The sequence below is a fragment of the Botryllus schlosseri genome, chromosome 7, assembly GCF_051294905.1.
Source record: "Botryllus schlosseri isolate E-star chromosome 7, Bs_hap1, whole genome shotgun sequence".
NCBI lineage: Eukaryota > Metazoa > Chordata > Ascidiacea > Stolidobranchia > Styelidae > Botryllus > Botryllus schlosseri.
This window is the reverse complement of record NC_137242.1, coordinates 602,044-621,885: the sequence shown is the minus strand read 5'-3', so window position 1 is coordinate 621,885 and position 19,842 is coordinate 602,044. Positions and strand designations below refer to the sequence as shown.

Sequence of the window (19,842 nt, the reverse complement as noted above, 5' to 3'; positions counted from 1 at the left end):
CGGGGAGGGGGGATATTAGGGTATTGGGGTTGGGGCATGTTAGGGTTGGAAGTGGGTTCGCGTCAAAGTTGGGGTTAGGGTATGCCAAGATTAGGGTTGGAGAAGGGGGATGGTAGGGTTCGGGAGGGGGATATTCGGGGAGGGGGGATATTAGGGTTGGAGGTGGGTTAGGGTCAAAGTTGGGGTTAGGGTATCCCAAGATTAGGGAGGGGGATATTACGGTTGGGAGAGGGGGGTATTACGGTTTGATATTGTGTCCCTCACCGCAACGCTCCCCGAACCCTAATATTCCCCTGGAGCATGGAGGGGTGGCGCGAGACTTGGAAAGCCGTACAAGGTCATATCTGCACCTCACTTGTCTAGCGGCATATGCACATCATGCACTCATGGTATGCAAATGCACAGATCGTGTGTTTGTCATATCATGAGTCGTGGAAATGGCGAAAAAAACATCAAGGACAAGGACAAAAATGTAACACGCCCTTTCCTTTCATAATCCTGCTGTATTTCCAATTGCAGCTACAAATACAATGTCATTTATACTAACATTCGCCGTGGTCACTTTTGTGTGGCTGACCATCGGCCTTGGCGGATCGTTAGCAATGTGGAAAATCTCAAAGAACCCCAATCGGGGTGTGTGGGTTACAATGCTGGTAACTGCTGCGACATGTTGTTGGCTGCATTGGTTTATCACTACTTTATGTCAACTGAACCCACTTATCGGACCGGAGCTATCGCGTGGGCAAATCTACATGTTACGCTGGCAATGGGATGGAACATCTTGATTGCTGCTTTTTCTCGACAAAGACTGATCTCAGATATATATTATGTTTGTGACATATGACATTACTTTACCGGCAAATGAATGAGATACGTTGTGATCCGATGAGTTCGCCAGAATATGGCAATTGTGCAAATTTTGCTTCCCCATTTCCACTTGGACAACTAGATCATTCTAGTTAAAGATTAGGGGAATGTAATTTGAGAAATGTTTCCATGCTCCCATTTCAATTCTAATCTGTTTTTCCTGGAAATGCTACATTACTGTAACGTGCGAAACGAGTCGAGCTCGCTGTGCAATTGTGCATACATTTGCCATTGTCATGGTTGTACGAATCAGCTCTGATTTGATATGAACTGACCCAATTTTCGGTATGAAATATGTTCCGTTGTGATCGGTTCGCCGGAATAGGGCTATTGTGCAAATTTTGCATCGCGTTTTTGATGTTTGCCGTGTTCGTTATTTATTGTGTAAGATTGCGAGAAATATATTCATCATGTCTCTGTGACGAGTCTTCGTATCATTTGCCTGTGTTTCGGTAAGCGAGTTGGTCTGTAACAGAGTACCGGTACTTCAGCTTTTCGAGAGTACTCGTGTAGATTTTGATGCTTTTAGAATACTTGTACTGTACAGAACTTGTACAATTTTGTAGGCAAGACAACTTACGTTTGACACTTCGGTTTTGAAAAGTTGAAATCAGTTTCTGGATAATCTATTAATCACTTTTATCCGTGAAATTGTCACAAGAACCAAAGTAATTTAATACATCAGGATTTTAATGACTCGAGTCACCATTTTTTGTTGACTTGATTCATTTTGGTAAAAATCAAAAAGTCATATGTTTTGACAGATTCTATATGACTTGTACGACCTCGTATATCAGGACTGATAATTTAAAAATGGATCCAGAAGCAGTCTTCTATGTCTGAATAAACATGTTTAAAGTGAGAAGAATTGGTATATTATGAATGTGAGGCCTGCGATATCACCCAAGGCCAAGAGTTTTATAGAAGTGAGATGAACTGGATTTAAACTCGAGACGCAGCAGCCTCAACCATATCTATATATTTTTGGAACATTCAGACCTTTTACATGTCTTCTATGTGGTGTCAGAAATTGACGGTCTTCTACTTCTATTAGAGTAGAGACTACTTTGAACTACCTCTGGCACCAACTACCTTGACCTGAATGCACGAGTCGAATATTACAAACGAGTATATTTTGATCGTTACTAGAAAGGGGTTCGGAAAGAATATGAAAGTGAGCAATATTGTCATAAGCAGCAATACCGAGGTTGACTTCGGCCGTATATAATTACAACGTGAAATGCAATAGGAGTAAAACGAACAACTGAAGCAATAGAAGTGAAAAATGTCCCGAGGCAAGGTTGCAATAAGGTGTGCGAACTTTGAAATCACGCTCAAGTCCACCAAGAAGAGAAAAGTTGAAACTTATTTGAATCTTTTGCTAAGTGGCGTAAATAAATGCAGACTTGGACAACTAGACAATTCTAGTTGACCAATTAATAATCTAAATTATGAAATGTTTCTATGCTTTCATTTCAATCCCAATCTAACGTATGGTCTTCCTGGAAATGGTACGGGAGAACTGTACCATGCGCATCGAGCCAATCTTGGTGAGCATACAATTGCCATTCTGACTGAATGAACTCTGATATGATATGAACTGAACTTGATTTTTGTTGATTTCGTTCTTTCTTATTCGGAATTTCATGACACTAATATCAAGTGCTGTCATAATGAGAATGCAAAATCCATACAAATTAAGGCAGAATTATTGGAACGAATCTTCTACTGGAGTGGAAGTAGCTGGTTACGAGCCATTCCAAATGTAGTTCAAGTAGAAGCAATTGCTCAAATAGAAGTAATTATACTCAATGAACTAATTTGCTACTAAATCGGAAAAAGAACTGCAGTGTGTCTAGGGCTGTTCAAAAATCACTTTTTTTTCTGGATTCCAGCCATTCAGTGATTAAATTGTCACGTCACCCTAAAAAACGCTGCACACCAAATTTGGTTTAATTATAACAAGTATAAGGCTCCGCAGATCCAATTAAAATTTTAAATTTATTAGGGAAAATTAAAAAAAACATTTCTGTCAACCTCATGAAATTGTCGAGCTGTCTTCAATGACGTTGTAAAACAAATTTGACTCAATTCTAACTAGTAGAAGCGGAGTTATTTGAGTTTTTCGTTGATAACCCTCATATTATCCACCAATCAATCGTATAGCTATCATTCGAAGGCTAATCCAATTTGGCGAAGCTGAAAGTTTTCTACTTGTCGAAATCTGTGTGTATGATCGAATTGCAATATCAGTTGAATAATGAGCAGCTGTAGCAGTGAAAGTGGAAAGCGACTCACAGAAATGTCCGACACTGAAATCAAACTGTAATGTACAAGTGTGAACTTTAAAATCAAAGACAAAAAGAGATAATTCGACACTTTATCGAATGATTGAGCAAAAAACAATCAATGATCAGGCGTGACGTGGCTTTGACCGGTGACGTACGACAACCAAAACCACCCTGACCACAAAAAGCACGGCAGTAAGAATGGCGCCGACCAGGGCGATGATTTCCAAACGCTTGGACGGTTCCTCATCTCGGGGTGGGTACAAATTACGGGCGTAGATGGCCGTCAAGGCATAGATGAACACGGGGTATATAGTGAGGGTGTAGCGGCAGTACGGCTCAAATACGAAATTTTCCAGGATAAACCAGGCAATTATCTCAAACAGGAGAATGGAGAGAGCGACCGTCCCGGAGTCCTCGATTGTGAAAGACTCTGAAAAGAATATTTCACAGTAATTACTGATCGATTGAAGCGCCAAAAACAATCTAAGCGGGCCTGTCTTTCCAAAGCATTGACTGTGTCATGGATAGGGCTGGGCCCAATGATTTGAGTATTCGAATCTCAATCGAGTATTGATTCTAGTGCAGTGGTTCTCAGGCGGGGGGTCCGCGAAGCAATTTCAGATAAATTATTAATGAAACTCTAGGTAAGCCGCATACCCAAAAAAAATCCTAGGTATGCGCGGCATGCCTAAGTTCAGCGCCTATAATACGAAGAAATATCAGCACAATACTATTAGTCGAAATTTTTTCAGATCGCTTGTTTATTCCTACGGTTTTACAGCTTTTAAAATTTTTTAAAATTGTCCTCTATTGAACTAGTTTTGACTAGTCTTCAAAAGGGTTACTTCTACCTGTAATTACGCATCAATTCTGGTATTACTTCTACTTGCATCGCAACGCTGAACTTGGTAGATCTGTCTTTCCACTCTCTACTTCCACTTGAAGTAGTTGTGATATGTCTTCGAAGTTATTACTTGTAAGTTTGTAAGTGAGCAGAAATTTATGGCATTAGTTCTACTACAGTGCTTTTCGGACCTTCCATTTTCTAATTATAATTCAAGTAGCTTTGGCAGACTTGTACAAACTAATTGTTTAGTTAGTTGATGGTCAACAAACTAACGGCTTTTTTGAGTAGTTCTAGCTGCAGATTTTGAAAATTGAGTAGTTCTAGTTCTAGTTGCAGATTTTGAAAATTGAGCAGTCGTAGTTTTAGTTGCGGATTTTGAAAATTGAGTAGTTCTAGTTCTAGTTACGAGTTTTAATAATTGAGTGGTTCTAGCTCTAATTCTAGTTGCGCTTTTTGAAAATCCAGTAGTTTGTACAAGTCTGAGCTTTGGCATGACTTCAAAACCGCCAGTTCTGCCTATAATCAAGTAGAAAAGCTGGCTGCTTCGACCAAGCGCTTCCGGTGATATAGCTACCTGATCTCAGCACAGCTTTATTTTCCGCGCTGTCCCAGACGTAAGCGATCACTTTCACAAATTCCAATTTCCAGGCGCACGTCAACCACGTGATGAGTATCGCGAATCCGTTGTGGAACAAAATCCTGACCAGCCATAACATGCCTGAAAAACACACAACCATCATTCATACTGAATATTTCTCGATCCAATGATGAGGAGGCAAAGATGAGACATGCATCTTTTCATTGCACAATTTTTTAATGAGCAGATTCCTCCAACTATGTTATTCCCATTGTGTCATTCTACAGCCCTACCAAACAGATTTGTGTTTGGGCAGGAAAATGCCAGACATGGCATTTCTATAATTTGTGTGAAATATGCGGACTCGTGTTTGTATGGGCATAATCATAATATTTCATATTATGAAATGACATTAATGGAGCCGGTAGAGTACAATATTAACATGCACACGCACAGAGAGAAAAGATTGTATTGAAGTTTTTTCAATACTGGAGGTGCGGGGGTAAAATCAGACAAAGCCATTGGGGATCGTTGAGACATGGGTATCAGGTAAATTTCACATCGAAAGCCTGGAAATATTCAAAATTTAGGCTGTTCACAGCACAGATAATCACAAGAGTAGTTATTCAGTAGTTGGATAGATGTGGCATCACAACTTGTATTGTAACATGATCACATGGATCATTTGCTTTCGGTGGCATTTAAAATCATATGTGATGTACAAATTCGTTTTCAAAAGTGAATTATTTTACGGTTAATAAATTTTATTCACGATGCTACTATTTGATTTATCATTTGGATGAATTGGTGGTGTACCGAACAAGAATTGCTGGGCGTTTCATATTGAACGCAGTGTGTCTAATGTTACACTCACCCAATGGGGTAAGTTGAGCCATATGACCAAGTATTTTTGAAGCAAAAGAAATCCTGGATTATGGTGTTCGATACAACTCAAAATATAAGCATAAATAGTAAGAATCACAGGCTTTCCACAAGCCAAAATTTATACTCAGAAGTCATTACTGTTTCAGTATCAGTTTATTAATATTTTCATCATTTCAAAGCACCACAAAACTGCGATACAATGAATAAATAGGAAGGTGACGAAACTAATTGGAGTAGTCTTTGAAATCAGACGTACCCACCTTGAGTAGTGTTGAAAGATGCAAAATGTGTCTCATCTTATCCTACTAACCCCTAATTCTAGTTCTCTAATTAGACTGATTAAAGCGAAATGCGGTTGATCTAATTCTAATCGAATATGTGAAATGTTTCTATGCGTTCATTTCAATTGTAATCTATTTTCTGGTTTTCTTGAAAGTACTACATGAGAGCTGTATAGTGCGAAGCAAGCCAAGCTCAGTGTACAGACATTTGCTTTTCTCATGCTTATGACAATGAAATCAGATTTGAACTAAACTTCGCGATTCTTGTTGCTTTTCTTTCTCATTTGAAATTGAGTTCAATTTCCTAGTTTTTGCCAATTCAGTAATTCTAATTATAACTTAATTTGGAATACAAAACAACTCTCAGCTATTGTCCGAATTCTAAAAAAAACTGAATCTGTGACTGGTAGTACTAAACTTAAACACTGCTTTCAGGGCTACATTCATTGCAGAAGAATTTATTCACTCGAAGACTTTTCGTGTGACCCTTATCAAAAGTTTACGTTATACGTTTGTTATTGTGCCGTTAACTTCTGATAAGGGCCACACGAAAAGTCTTCGAGTTGATAAATTCTGTTGTAAAAAAACTGAGTAACTATCATTATCATTTTAATCTACTTTGGAAAAAACTGTGTAGCTATCACTCTAATTGTACTAGATTGATGTCTGTATACCAAGCTTTGCTCGTGGTCAACAACACGCGGCCCGCGAGGTCATATTTTGCAGCCAGCGATCTGATCTGTGAATTTGGGAGAACGCGAACATTGCTCAATGCACATTACATCATTCATTATCATGGCGCAAATAGATTAGGCGATAATCGTCACAATTGTTCAATAAAACCAACAAACAAGATACTCTGCTACCATGGCTATTTTTCGTCGCACAATAACTACTATTTCTGTACGGTGTAAGTATTGCGATGGCGACTTGAGAGGGATATTCTTGTTAACTCGCTGTTACCGCGGTCAACTATGCGTTTGAAGGAAAACAAAAAATTATATTAGAATTGAAATTACAGCATATGAGTACTTCACAAATTAGATTAGAATTAGAATTCGAGCATGAGAACAATTCACAAATTAGATTAGAATTAGAATTAGAGCATAGAAACATTTTACAAATTTGATTAGAATTAGATTACTGGGATTTCGCTCTAATTTAGTGAAATTAGACAACTAGAATTATGTAGTTGTCCAAGTCTGCATGTTATGTTCTGAGTGTATCCACTTTATTCCGTCATTATTCGTGTACAATGTTATTGACCGTGGCGCAAAAGGCCGTCCAAAACATAGAAGATATGCGGAAACTAGAAATCGCTAAGTTTATGTATTAGTTCCACTGCGGTCGTTGCGCCGAATATTTCAATGACTTTTTTACCTCGGAATCAAAAGCGCACAAGTACAACGGACGCGCGTCCACGTCGTCCAAATATCATATGATCGACCGAAAAAATCATCGCTAGATCAAATATGCCGGACCAGTATCACACCGGCTATCCGGCAGTCGACGAGCATGTCCACATTCAAGTCGAAATACAAGCATCCAATTACTACTAAATGAATACTAGTCCATCCTCAAGATTACCGGACCACGACTGACCTATCGATCTCGCCTTCCATGACATGCCACCCCATTTTGTGGCTTGCTTTTTTCTATACTATCTTCTTTACTTTTCATTCAGTGTGCATGCCTCCTCTTTACATCGCCTAGGCCAAGGTGGGTGTCCGATTTCATAGACTACTCCAAGTCGCTTCGACACCTTCCTATCTTTCATTGTATCGCATTTTTGTGGTGCATTGAACTGATAAAACTGCTAATAAACCAATGATGATATAATTTGGAAGAAAACTGTGTAGCCAACTAGCTATCATTATAATCAGTCCTCCAACTTACGAGCATCATCTTCCTCCAACATGTATTTGTCTTGAACATAGCTTCTGTATGAAAATGCGAGGCATGCGTATCCACTCAGCGCCGAGACAATGATGCAGGCCATCGACAAGCCGTAATATTCGCGGTCATGTGAAAAAACCCACCCGATCAGGCCGGCCCACGTGATGCTCCATAATATGAGCGATGCCTGAAAACCAGAGGTGGTCATTGGTCAAAGTAGTCTGTACTCGACTACAGCTAACGCTGTAAATTTGTACTCAATTACAAGTAGTGATTTTCGAGACATGCCAAAACTACTTCAAGTATAAAATGGAAGCTCTGGAAAGAACTCAAGTAATTTTACATAGTAAATTTGGCCGAGGATGCACATACTCTGAACAGCAGGGTTGTAACCAAGTTAACAGGTTCCCGGTCACAAGTAAATTTGACTTTTATAGTTTTGACTCGAGTTAAATCGAGTCAATTACAATTTACAATTTACAACCACCGAGTCAAGTCAGAGTCCAAGTCAGGGCCGAGTCCAAGTCATAGTCTTCACTGTTCAATATTGATATCAAGTCAGGTTCAACACACATCTGTGAAACTCTCGGGTGATATCGAAGGCCTCAGATTCATAATATATTGTTTTTTATCACTCTTAACATGTTTTTTTTTTCAAGCAAATAAATAGGGTTTATGCGTCCATTCTTCAAGTATTGGTCCTGATACACGAGAATTTAATCAAGTCGTATAGAATGTCTCCGAGTCTTATGACTTGGTCGAGTTATGCGCAATGACCCAAGCTCAAGTCGAGTCAATATACAAATTGACTCAAGGCGAGTCATTTTAAATTTTCAAGAAAATGACTCGAGTCACGTCGAGTAATCGAAAAGTTGCGACTCGAGTCTGGTTAGTCGAGTAAGTATTGCAAGTAGGCACTGCCTACTCGAGCACCCCGAAAAGTATTAGTACTGCATTACTGACCCTCTCTACTAAAAACTAAGGTCGGCTAAATCGACTATCTGAGCGATTTGATTCAGAATCAAGTATCAGGATTGAGTACTGGTGTCACTGATTCCACAACGAAAAATCGAAACTGTCATTTCCATTGATTAATACTCTCGGTGGCAAGAGGCACATCATTTGAACACCCGAAAGAGTCATCTCTCACTTGTCGACTCGAGTCACGATTTTTTGGTGACTCGACTTGAGTCATTTTTTCAAATGCGTAAAACGACTCGACACGGCTCGAGTCAATTTTGGCTCGACTTGTACTCGATTGTGCATGACTCGAACAAAGTCATATGACTCGAGACTAGGACGGCCAACCCAGACATTTCATTGTAGCTTCGAAGAATAGTAAAGTCACCGCATGATTGGTATTTCGTCCATCAGTCCTGGTACTTGGAAAATAATGCCAGAAGATGTTAGAACTGAGGAAAATTACGTTATTGTGAATGCGAGGCATTCTATATCAGCCGGGCAGAGTCGAAAAAAGTGGCTTTAACCGAATCGAACTCAAAACGGAAGAGTGAACATAATGACTCGGACTAGCGTCACAACCAATGTTCCCTCTAATTTCGGACGAGCCTGCGCACACTCACCAACTTACTGCGCAGACCCTTGGACAACAGTGCGTAACGACTAAAAAAAAAGGTCATCACTTCGGATTTTTTGTGCGCAACTTAGATTGTTGTGCGCAGAGGCCGTGTCAGCGCTGCGCATTTGCGCACGTGCGCAGCTTAGAGGGAACATTGGTCACAACACTATGACTCGGACTCGACCCTCTACTCACTGACTTGAACTCGGACTTGACCCGGTGGTGAATTGAAAATGACTCGACTTGACTCAAGTCAAAACCATAAAAGATTGACTTGTGACTCAGAACCTCGGTTACAACCCTGCTCGAATCATTGTGCATGGCCCTACTGACAACTGCAATTTTCAGCCAAACATCATAACATCAAATCCACTCACAATGGGAACGAGAGGGGGCGTCCTCAGAATTGGGCTTCGATCTCGTCTCAAACACAGCGAAACGAGCAGGTAAAACGATCCAATTCCGTTCCAGAAGAAGATCAAAGGCCAGATAATAATGAACGCCCACGATGCGGGAGAGATCTGGTTCGGATAATTACGCGACCTTTCTTCCGTGTCAGAAATGAAGACATCTGCAATGAAAATCAATCTCACTGTGTGATAATTCATCATTTTTGTACCTTTCCGTACGGACTCATGCAAACTGCTAAACTAGTTAGTTGACGGTCAACTAACTAATGCTTTCTCGAATACTTGTAGTTTTACTACTAGCTGAGCATCTTGAAAACCGAGTAGTTCTAGTTGCGGATTTTAAAGTAATTCAGAAATTGCCGAATAACTACAAAACATGTGTCATCATTTGGCATGAGCTATGATGACGGTGTTCTATTGTGCGATGTTCCTGCAGGCATTGCAAGCTCATAGTTGTCACTACTAACAGTCGCGTAACCAGGGGGTTTTTGGGGTCGAAACCCGTTCATTTCAAATTCGAAAACCCGTCCTTTTGAAATGCTCATTCTATCTCAAATATTTCTTATCTCATTTGCAACACAGTAATTCGTGTGATCAGTTTTCAGTTAGTTGCGGATGTTTGAAGGTCGCTAGCTCTAGTTCTGGTTCTAGTTGTGAGTTCGGAAAAGTGAGTAGTTTGGGTTTCAAAAAATAGTATTTACGATAGGTAGTTCTGTCATTCATAATGAAAGATTTTTCATCGTAAATATTATTTTGTTCGAATACAATCTTTTGTACTCCAATAAATTCACTTCTGCTGGTTGGAAGTGAACCAAATTATGCATCATTTTGTTGGACAACTCAACAGTTTCATGGAGTATAACCAGCGAAATTAAAAATAAATAATTAAAAATTTTTTCAACACAAATATAAAATTGACTGCTGTTATAGCTACGTTTCTATAGGTTGGAAATTTGATGCGCAGCGTTTTTTGGGCAATTTTATGAAGTAGCCGGAAAAATTTGAAAAATCAAGTTAATTTTGAACAACCCTATTACACGGGCTCTATTTTCTAAATTCCAAGTCAGTCAGAGTTGGGTCTTGGGCTGTATTTTTTAGGTACAGAAGTAAAAGTACTGAAATTGTTACCTTGAGCAGCGTTGTACGTTGTATTTTCTCTCCCAACGCCGGCCGGTACGTTTGCGAGAAAATTGAATGCGCCGCAAGTCACAAACACGAGAAACCCAAAAATTGTCAGAGCAATCTTGACCGCTGTGTATGCGCGTCCCATTTCGTCGACGACAATATCAATAAAGCTAGCTAGGAACCTAAAAAGAATAAACATATGAAAAATTGCGCTCGGCTAATAAAGGAAACAGGTGCAATTTCTTTTCAAGTTTAGAGCAAACGGATTGACATCGATGCAATATCAAAATATATATCCAATATATTGTGACAGTTGGTTAAAAACGTAAATTCACACGAAACTTTACAAATAAGCGGGACTGACAGATGTTGAAGAAAGGTTATACGAGACTCACATATGGAAGTGATACATTTTCTATGAATGTTTGGTATAATATGACAAATTTCTGCTAATTGCATTAAATATCTGACGTAAATGATTTTACCATAAAATTCATGCATAATTTTTCGACGATCAGTGAGAAATACTCAACATGTGTGATGCAACAATATATCAATCAGACTCTAGTGACATCATCAATACAAATATATATGAACTGGATCGAAGACCGTACAGAAATGATTTTAGCAATATTTATCGTCCACAAGAAATACGCAATACATGTGAGGAAATACTAATAAATTGTTGGTTGGACAACTAGAAAATTTACAGACTTTCCTAATTAGGTCAGAATCGTAATTACAGAATTCGCAAAAACTTGAAAATTGAATGAAATTCAAAGTTAGAGAGGAATAAAACAAAAATCAAGTTTGGTTCATTTCAAATCAGAGTTCATAAGCATGAGAATAGCAAATGTTCTCCTGAAGGCATTTCACAAATTAGATTAGAATTACATAACCGGCATTTCGCTCCAATTAGTCTAATTGAGAAATTATCTATTGACCAGCTCTGTTACAAATGTCTGAACTGGATTGAGATCCCGACATCAATGATTTTACCGCAAAATTCATCCACAATATTTGATCCATCAGAAATACGAAATATGTGTGATGCAATACTATTACATGGTTTGTTTCATCAACATTATCAGGGCTGGGTAAATTGAAGTACCTTTATTGTAAATCGAGTATTAAGCTTTGAGTCGAGTATTCATTTTAACAGCACAACAGTCTTCAACAGCAGAAAATTGTATCAAAACTATAATTGAAGAGATTCTTGGAGGTACAAAACTTTCAACATACAATTGAATAATATATTGATATTGAAATGAACCTGAATATTTTCGGCTTGACACTCGTCAGGGGTAATCGTCAGCAACTAGTAGAGAATTGAAAAGAACATTGTATACTAGGGCCGTTCAAAAATAACTTTTTTTACGGATTCCGGGGATTCACTGATTAAATTGGTAGGTTGCCTAAAAAAACGCTGCCCAATAAATTTGGATCAATTCCATCACGTAGACGTGACCGCAGAGCCAATTAAAATTTTGGATTTTATTCTTAATTTTTTTTCTTCAAATTTTACTGTCAACCCCATGAAATTGCTAAGTTGCCCGTAAGCAAGACGTATAATGATTTCTGCTCACTTTCGGCCGGTGGAAGCGAAGTTATTGCAGTCGAAAATTTGGATATCGAAAAATAACCTGGACCATGTGTAATCCCTGAATTATTGATGAAAAACTCATATAACTCATCGTGCGTGCGTCAAATTTGTCTTGTACCGTTTTTGTAGATAAAGCGACGATTTCATGGGGTTGAGTGTCAAATTTAAAAAAAAAACTGTTTAAAAATAAATTAACAAATTTTAATAGGATCTGCGGCCGCTTCTACTCGTTGGAATTGAGTTAAATTTGTAGTGCAGTGTTTTTTTTAGGGTAGCCTGACAATGTAATCGGTGAATCTCCTGGATTCGAAAAAAATAAAAGTTATTTTTGATCAACAACAATCACATCACAAAATATGACGTCAACGGCAAGGAATTTCGAATAATCGGGATGAAGAGAGAGCGTAAGCTTAATGTACTGTCTGTGGTTAGTTCACAAACTCATTCTGTAGAAACAGACTTGGTTGGTGTTGATAAATAAACCCGCGGTGTCAAGGATTATGTAATTGGAGTATGTGAAAACATCCTCCCTCATTACTCGACTCAAATTGTTTGAATTAACAGTCGATTCAGATTCCAATACTAAAATTGTTCCCACCCCCAAGTCATGACATCGTAACATTCAAGCAAGAGTCACCCTTTTCCGGTGTCGTATCACAACCAACGCCGTGCGTGCCACAAACGCGATCACGGCCAGTATCAGGCCGCAAAGTGCCACGATCCTGTTCTGACTCCAGTACTGCGTGTTGAATTCCGCGCCTTGCGGATTGCCCACAAAGATGCCGGTGAACACAAAGATCAGGGTCGGGTAGATGGAGACCGTGTATCTGCAATAAGATTCGAAGGCGAAATTCTCCAGGATGAACCAGACCACGAATTCGATGAGCAGGAGAGAGAGGGCGATCGTGCCTGCGTCTTCAACCGTCAGATTTCCTGAAATTGATTTTGCACAGTTGTAATGACTCGAGTCGAGATTATTTGGTGAATCTTAAACACAGAAAATGCCTTGACTTTGTCTATTTGTGCATTGACTAGGGTTGGAATGACTTGAGTCATTTTCTTGTATGACTCATTCATTATAGTCTTGAATATCAGCCCCAATAACTGAAAAATAGGCCCAGAAACTGTCTTTTATTTGTTTGAATAAACATGTTTAAAGTGAGAAAATTGAGTATATTACAAATGCGAGGCCTTCGACATCATCCAAGAGTTTCACAGAAGTGAGTCGAACCTGACTTGAACTCGATCACGAACAGTAAACACTACGACTTGGACTCAGACTCGAGTCTTAACACTATGACTCAAACTCGACCCGTGGCTCCCTGACTTGGACTTCGCACGATGGTGAATTTGAAATGACTCGATATTGATAATATTTCGTTTATCATGTACTTGAAAAATAAGGTGGCAAACTAAGAGTTGTGAAGATTTTAAGTATATTATGAATGTAGAGTTGTATAAAGTGGGATTAACGTGACTTGTACTCAAAACTAAACAGACTTGACTCGGTGGTGACTCGATTCAAAACTATAAAGATGAGATTGCCTTGTGGCTCGGAACTTTGCGACTTGGTTACAGCCCAGGGTCCAACCCTCGGCCCTCATTTGGTCCGTAACTGAGTACTGGTACTTCTAATTCACATCGATTTTGCCGACTTCCTACTTTTTTCAGACTACTTCTAGTTGAAAGTTTTCATGGCAAAATTAGGCCAAGAATACTTACTTTTGACTCGCTTGTAGTCAAGTAGAAATGACGTTACTTCTACTTGTACCAACTTGAGTACCAACTATGACTACTTTGACCACCTCTGCTACCTTAATAACTAGTTTCATGTTATATTTTAATATTTTTCATTATTTATTATTATATATATTCCTACCATTGAGAGGTGCAGGCACAACATCGACCCCTCTGCTCTCTTTATAAGCCATCACTGTCGCCAAGTTGACTTTCCAAGCGCACGTCAGCCATGTTGTCACAATCGCCATTCCGTTGTGTATCAGAATACGAACAATCCACAGCATCGCTGCAAGAAAAAGCATTAATCAGTTGACCGTCAACTAAACTACTGTTTTCTGTAGTTTCAGTAGTTGGAGTTGTGTCTCCAAAAAATTTAATGGTCCACAACTAGAAAACATGTGTCGTCGTTTGTCGTGAATCGCGACATCTGCGTTCGGTTGTGTGATGTTCTTGCAGCCATTGCTAACTCGGAGTCATCACTATGAATTGTGGCGCAGCTCAGGGGTTTTGGGGGTTAAAACCATTCCCATTGCCGATTCCATTTACAATATTTCTTTGCTTATTTGCAATTGAGTAATTTGTATTAGTTGCTTCCGAATCGAATCTAGCTTGTGTTGTTTTAGTTGGTTAGTTACGAATTAAAGGTTGCTAGTTGTAGTTCTAGATGCGTTTTGTAAAGTGAGTAGTTCTATTTCTAGTTTCAGTTGGGCAGTGTGAAAATCCAGTAGTTTGTACAAGTCTGGAATTAATGCTTGACCTCTCGTCTCCTATATTTAAATAGACAAAAATCAAGTTTAGGGCGGGGCACAATGATCCTTATTCTCGAATCTGAATCGAGTATTAATTCTAAGGATTCGAGTCGAGTAGCGAGAGATGATTTTTTTGAGTACTGAAATGATACGCCCCTTACCACTAAGCAGGGCATGGTATGGTATGGTATGGAACGAGGATTTTCCATACTCCATACTTGCCTTACTCTCTCCATACCATACTTGCAATTTTCCATACCATACCAACATTGTTCCATACCATACTTGATACACATTCCATACTTTCAAATACTTCAATATCATAAGTAAAGTACAGAGTCGTAAGGACTCGAGTCACGATTTTCTGATGACTCGACTTGACTCGAGTCATTTTCTCAAAATACGGAAATGACTCGACTCGACTTGAGTCAACACGTGTATTGACTCGACTTGGACTCGAGTCATTGCGCATGACTCGAATTAAGTCATATGACTCGAGACTCAGACGGCCAAGAATGACATTTCATTGTAATTTCGAAGAATTTTTTATGTAACCACACTATTGGTATTTCGTCTATTGGTACTGGTACTTGACAATGCGACCAGAAACTGCTAAAAGTGAGGAAAATTAGTACACTATAAATGCAAACCATTTGATATCATAACTAGAGGTATAAAAGGCGTGTTTGACAATACTTTAACAAGAAATTAAGCAATCAACACAATGACTTGGACTCGGAACCGAGTCATAATACCATGACTCGGACTCGACCCTCTGCTCGCTGACTTGGACTCGGACTTGACTCGGTAGTGAATTGAAAATGACTCGACTTGACTCGGGTCAAAACAATAAAAGTGAAATTGACTTGTGACTTGGTTACAAGTTACAACCCTTGTAAAGTACCTTTTCTAGCACCTGTATCATTGGTATTTCGGGTGTAATTATTGCTTAAACCAGCGATGATGCGAATCTAATTCCGGGTAGTAGTTTTACAGAGTCTGTTTTGGTGAGGTTTAGTTCACGGTGGTGAGGTGCCGTGTACGTCTACAGCTTCTGCGAGCAAAATGAGATAGTCAGCGGATTGTTATCTAGGACCCTCCATAAGAATATCATCGCATTTCCGATACATTGGCATGAGGCACATGCAAGTTTGAAGTAAATATTGGCACAATAATTTATAATATACACAAAATATCCCAGCTGCAGGTAATCAGTACTGCAGCGATCTGTGTGATTATTAGTACAGTATTTGGTTGAGGTTAGCGTGGCGAGAATTTCAAACTATATCTACCCCACTCTCTGATCTATAATCCTATGCGAGAGCTTTTGAAATATGACCAATGAGATATCTCGGTATGTATATAGTGTAAATGTGGCGGACAATGTTTCAGAAGAAATGTAATTATCAATCACATTGAGCTATTAGTACATTGCAGCATGATTGCTTGTAAGCTGTCGTCACTCAAGGACTGAGGTAGTTGGAGTTGCCTACATTACCAATTATTGTGTCACATGATAGACTACACTCGGAGACATCGTGTCTAGTAGACTCAGTAGAATATCGGATCAACATTACTGTTGTCATTATTGCATCACAAAATCATGTCATTCCATGTGCTCCTAAAAACCGTTGCATAGGCAGAAGCGTGTATTTGTTCCAACACAGCGTTCAATAGTTCACACATAACAAAAGCGGTCGTATTCCGTGAACAGCGAACAACGTTCGCTCAATGAAGCTTGCACAGATCACGATAAAATGTATAAAATACCAAAGTATGGAAATGTCGCTCCATACCATAGATTAAAATCTTCCATTCCATACCATACTTGCATCGTTCCATATTCCATACCAAAATATCGATCCATACCATACCATACTTCCATACCATGCCCTGCCACTAAAAATTAATTTGCCAACGAGAATTATAATTTTGATACTTTTTTCCACTGTCGATTGTTCTTATCGCAACATACGAAGCATGCAGTACGAAGCTACTCACGTTAGTGGAAATGACACATCTGTAAAGTCGTGATCAACACACAGCTTTGTCACAAAGTGCAATAAAAGTACCGGTATCGTCGTAAAAATACCCAATAATCTTTAATGTGATGTAAAACTGGAGTTATATTTTTGCTGTTGCATAAAAGGTAGGCCTACATATTTGAACTTTGACATTATTCTTAGATTCTTTGAAAGTCTTTCAAACGAGTGATATTCGCACTAATCATGTTAGCAGCGCTTAGAAAATCGTCATCAACGTATTTGCCCAAAACTTAGGCTATTCCCGAGCGCCACTCCCTAAATTCCAGATGTTATGAAACAATGTTTACTCAAGACCCATTGTCAATTCGTCCGGACTTGCCATTCATAACCATTCGAGTGTTATTTCCTTTACAAAGTTCCTTTCAAGTGAGGTATCAACGTTTCATACGGTTAACATGAGAAGAATTCAGGTCAAAATACAATCAGACCTACTAAATAAATACCAGTGGTGGTATTAAATCCACCAATAAATAAGGCTGTGCATGATTTGAATACTCGAATCTAAATCTAATGATTTAAGTCGAGAAGTACATGATCATTTTTTCGAGTAATGAAATAATACGTTCCATGCCAGAAATTACAGTTTCGATAGCATTTTGCACTGGTAGCCTTCAAAACCCGGTTGTATCATATCATAGAAAACATTATTTTTGACGCTGTTATGAATTCCATTATTATTAAAAAGATACAAATTACCTTTGTGGTGTACAACGGGCATTACATTCTTTGAGTGGCTTAAAAGGTACATATCGGAACTTAGATATCTTTCATACTGCTATGACGTCATTAGATATGCTCTAATACTTGATTCGGAATCGAATAACTCAGCCCTCGTTACAACAAAACCTAACTCACTGGAACTGTGACTCTCCAAATAAAACACGTCCTTCCGGTAGCATCGATAGGAGAACGCCAGGAATCCGTATCCGCTCCAGGCGGCCCCCACGATGAAGAACAAGCCGAGAATGATCAGTTCGCGGTCGTAGATGAAAAGCCACGAGAAGGAAAGACCCCACAACAAGCTCCAGCAAATCAGCGAGCCCTGCAATTTTGTCAAAGCGGACTTGTAGCGATGTTGAAAACAGAAAATGTTTTAAATTATGATAGAATCAATCGGGTAAAATTTATGCAAAAGTTCAATAAAAGCTTTTTTTTCAAATTTTACCGGCTACTTTGGTCAAATTGATAAGTTGCTTAAAATAATGCTGCACACCAATTTGGGCTGAATTCTAACCAGTGGAAGCACAGTTCTTGTAGAAAATTTTGGACTTATTTAATAAAAATGAATATATTTTTCTCAAATTTCACTGGTTACTCCATGTAATTGTTACATCGTCTGAAAACACGATGCACAAGAAATTTAGCTCAATTCCAACCAGTAGAAGCGAAATGTTCAAAATTTAGGATTCCAAATCATAGTATTTACGGTGGGTAGATCTATAATAATCATCAAATAAATCCAAAATTTTCTACCACAAGAACTTCACAACCACTGGTTGGAATTGAGCCAAAATTGGTGTGCAAGGTTTTCTTCAAGTGCCAGTTACCTAACAGTTTTATCAAGTAGCCAGATAATCTTGCTCATCTTAACTTCTCTATATACATAAACATATGCCAGTTATGGTTTTAGATGAATTTTATTGAATTCAGTACCAATACGTGAATAATGACTTGCTCACAAAGCAGGGCAAGCGAATCACAAACGAATTTCGGTGTACTATGGACCTGAATATCTAGGCATAATCTAGTAGCCTATGTATGGTTAATTATAAAGATGTAGGACGTTAAGACAGTGTACAACAATAACAAGAAACAATAGGAACAATATGAGGATGCATTCAGAATAAGGGATAAGCGGATTACACTCTCGGAGAGAACAATAAGGGGTTTTGAAAGGGGGTAGAGTCAGGCTTGGAAAGGGGGTAGAGGATTCTCCTATTACACTCCTCCACTGATCATCACATTGTTGCAATAAATGATAACAGCTTCTGATCGACGGCAAGAAGAAAAAACTTACAATCGGAATCATAACCGGCTCCCCCAATATCGGACTTTTGTTCTGGGCCAAGAAGAGGGACACCACCAGATATACGATCCCGATAAGATTCCAAACGTACACTAGCGGCCAGATCACCACGAAAACCCAGTCTGCCGGGCCAATGTCGCTCGGATATTTCTTGTCGAGACCCTCCACTGGTTGGGTGAACAGACCTAGAGAATAGAAGTGTGTTTCAATTATCATTTTGCAACTTTGATATGTCTGGTCAAACTACTGGATGCGTAACTAGAACTAAGAACCTTTCAAAGGCAGCAACTAACCAGTTGACAAACATCTAACTATATTCAATTCAGAAGCAACTCATTCAATTTTCAGATTATTGGATTAGATCGGTTTTCCACACGGACATCGGTACAGTGGGGGGTTTCAACCGCTAAAACCCACCCCTGACTATGCCACTTTTTAGTAGTGATGACTCTGAGCTAGCACTGGCTGCAAGTATATCACACGACAGAACACATATATCAAGATTTACGCTGACACATGTTTTCTAGTTGTTTGGCAACTAAATTATTTAGAAAATGCTCAACTAGAGCTAAAACTACAATTATGCTTACACTGTCTTTAAAATCCACAACTTAGAACTACACGCAACTATAAATAGACGGCCTTTAAGAATCCGCAACCAACTAACTAGAACACAACAAACAAAATTTAAAACCTACTTCACTAGGCTACGGTACTTGGAAAAAGTAGAAGTATTTCGTTACAAAATTACTATTAATACAATTCGACCCACCATCAACCAACGACGTCGTTGAATTTCCAGTGTTTGAGAGTGACGTGGGTGCATTGCCGAGGAACGCGATGACCAGCGATGTCAAAAACACGATCAACGCAAAAACTGTCAGAAATATCCGAAAACCTGCACCTTTCGACATGGTTTTA

General features: G+C 39.0%; 1 protein-coding gene and 1 long non-coding RNA gene across 2 annotated transcripts in view; one reads left to right on the top strand and one right to left on the bottom strand.

Annotated features, from left to right (window-relative positions):
• LOC145443113 (uncharacterized) overlaps positions 1-19,842 on the top strand; it is a 197,055-nt gene that overhangs the window by 104,904 nt on the left and 72,309 nt on the right. The gene's annotated exons all lie outside the window — the stretch shown is intronic.
• Positions 1,984-19,838, bottom strand: LOC145442633 (uncharacterized). Its single transcript, XM_080320596.1, has 10 exons — positions 19,694-19,838; positions 18,913-19,106; positions 17,751-17,937; positions 14,241-14,387; positions 12,987-13,294; positions 10,762-10,975; positions 9,601-9,794; positions 7,645-7,831; positions 4,580-4,723; positions 1,984-3,588 (listed from the first exon to the last, which is right to left on the bottom strand). The coding sequence occupies exons 1-10, from the start codon at positions 19,833-19,835 to the stop codon at positions 3,281-3,283; spliced, it is 2,025 nt and encodes a 674-aa protein (XP_080176722.1). The 5' UTR covers positions 19,836-19,838; the 3' UTR covers positions 1,984-3,280.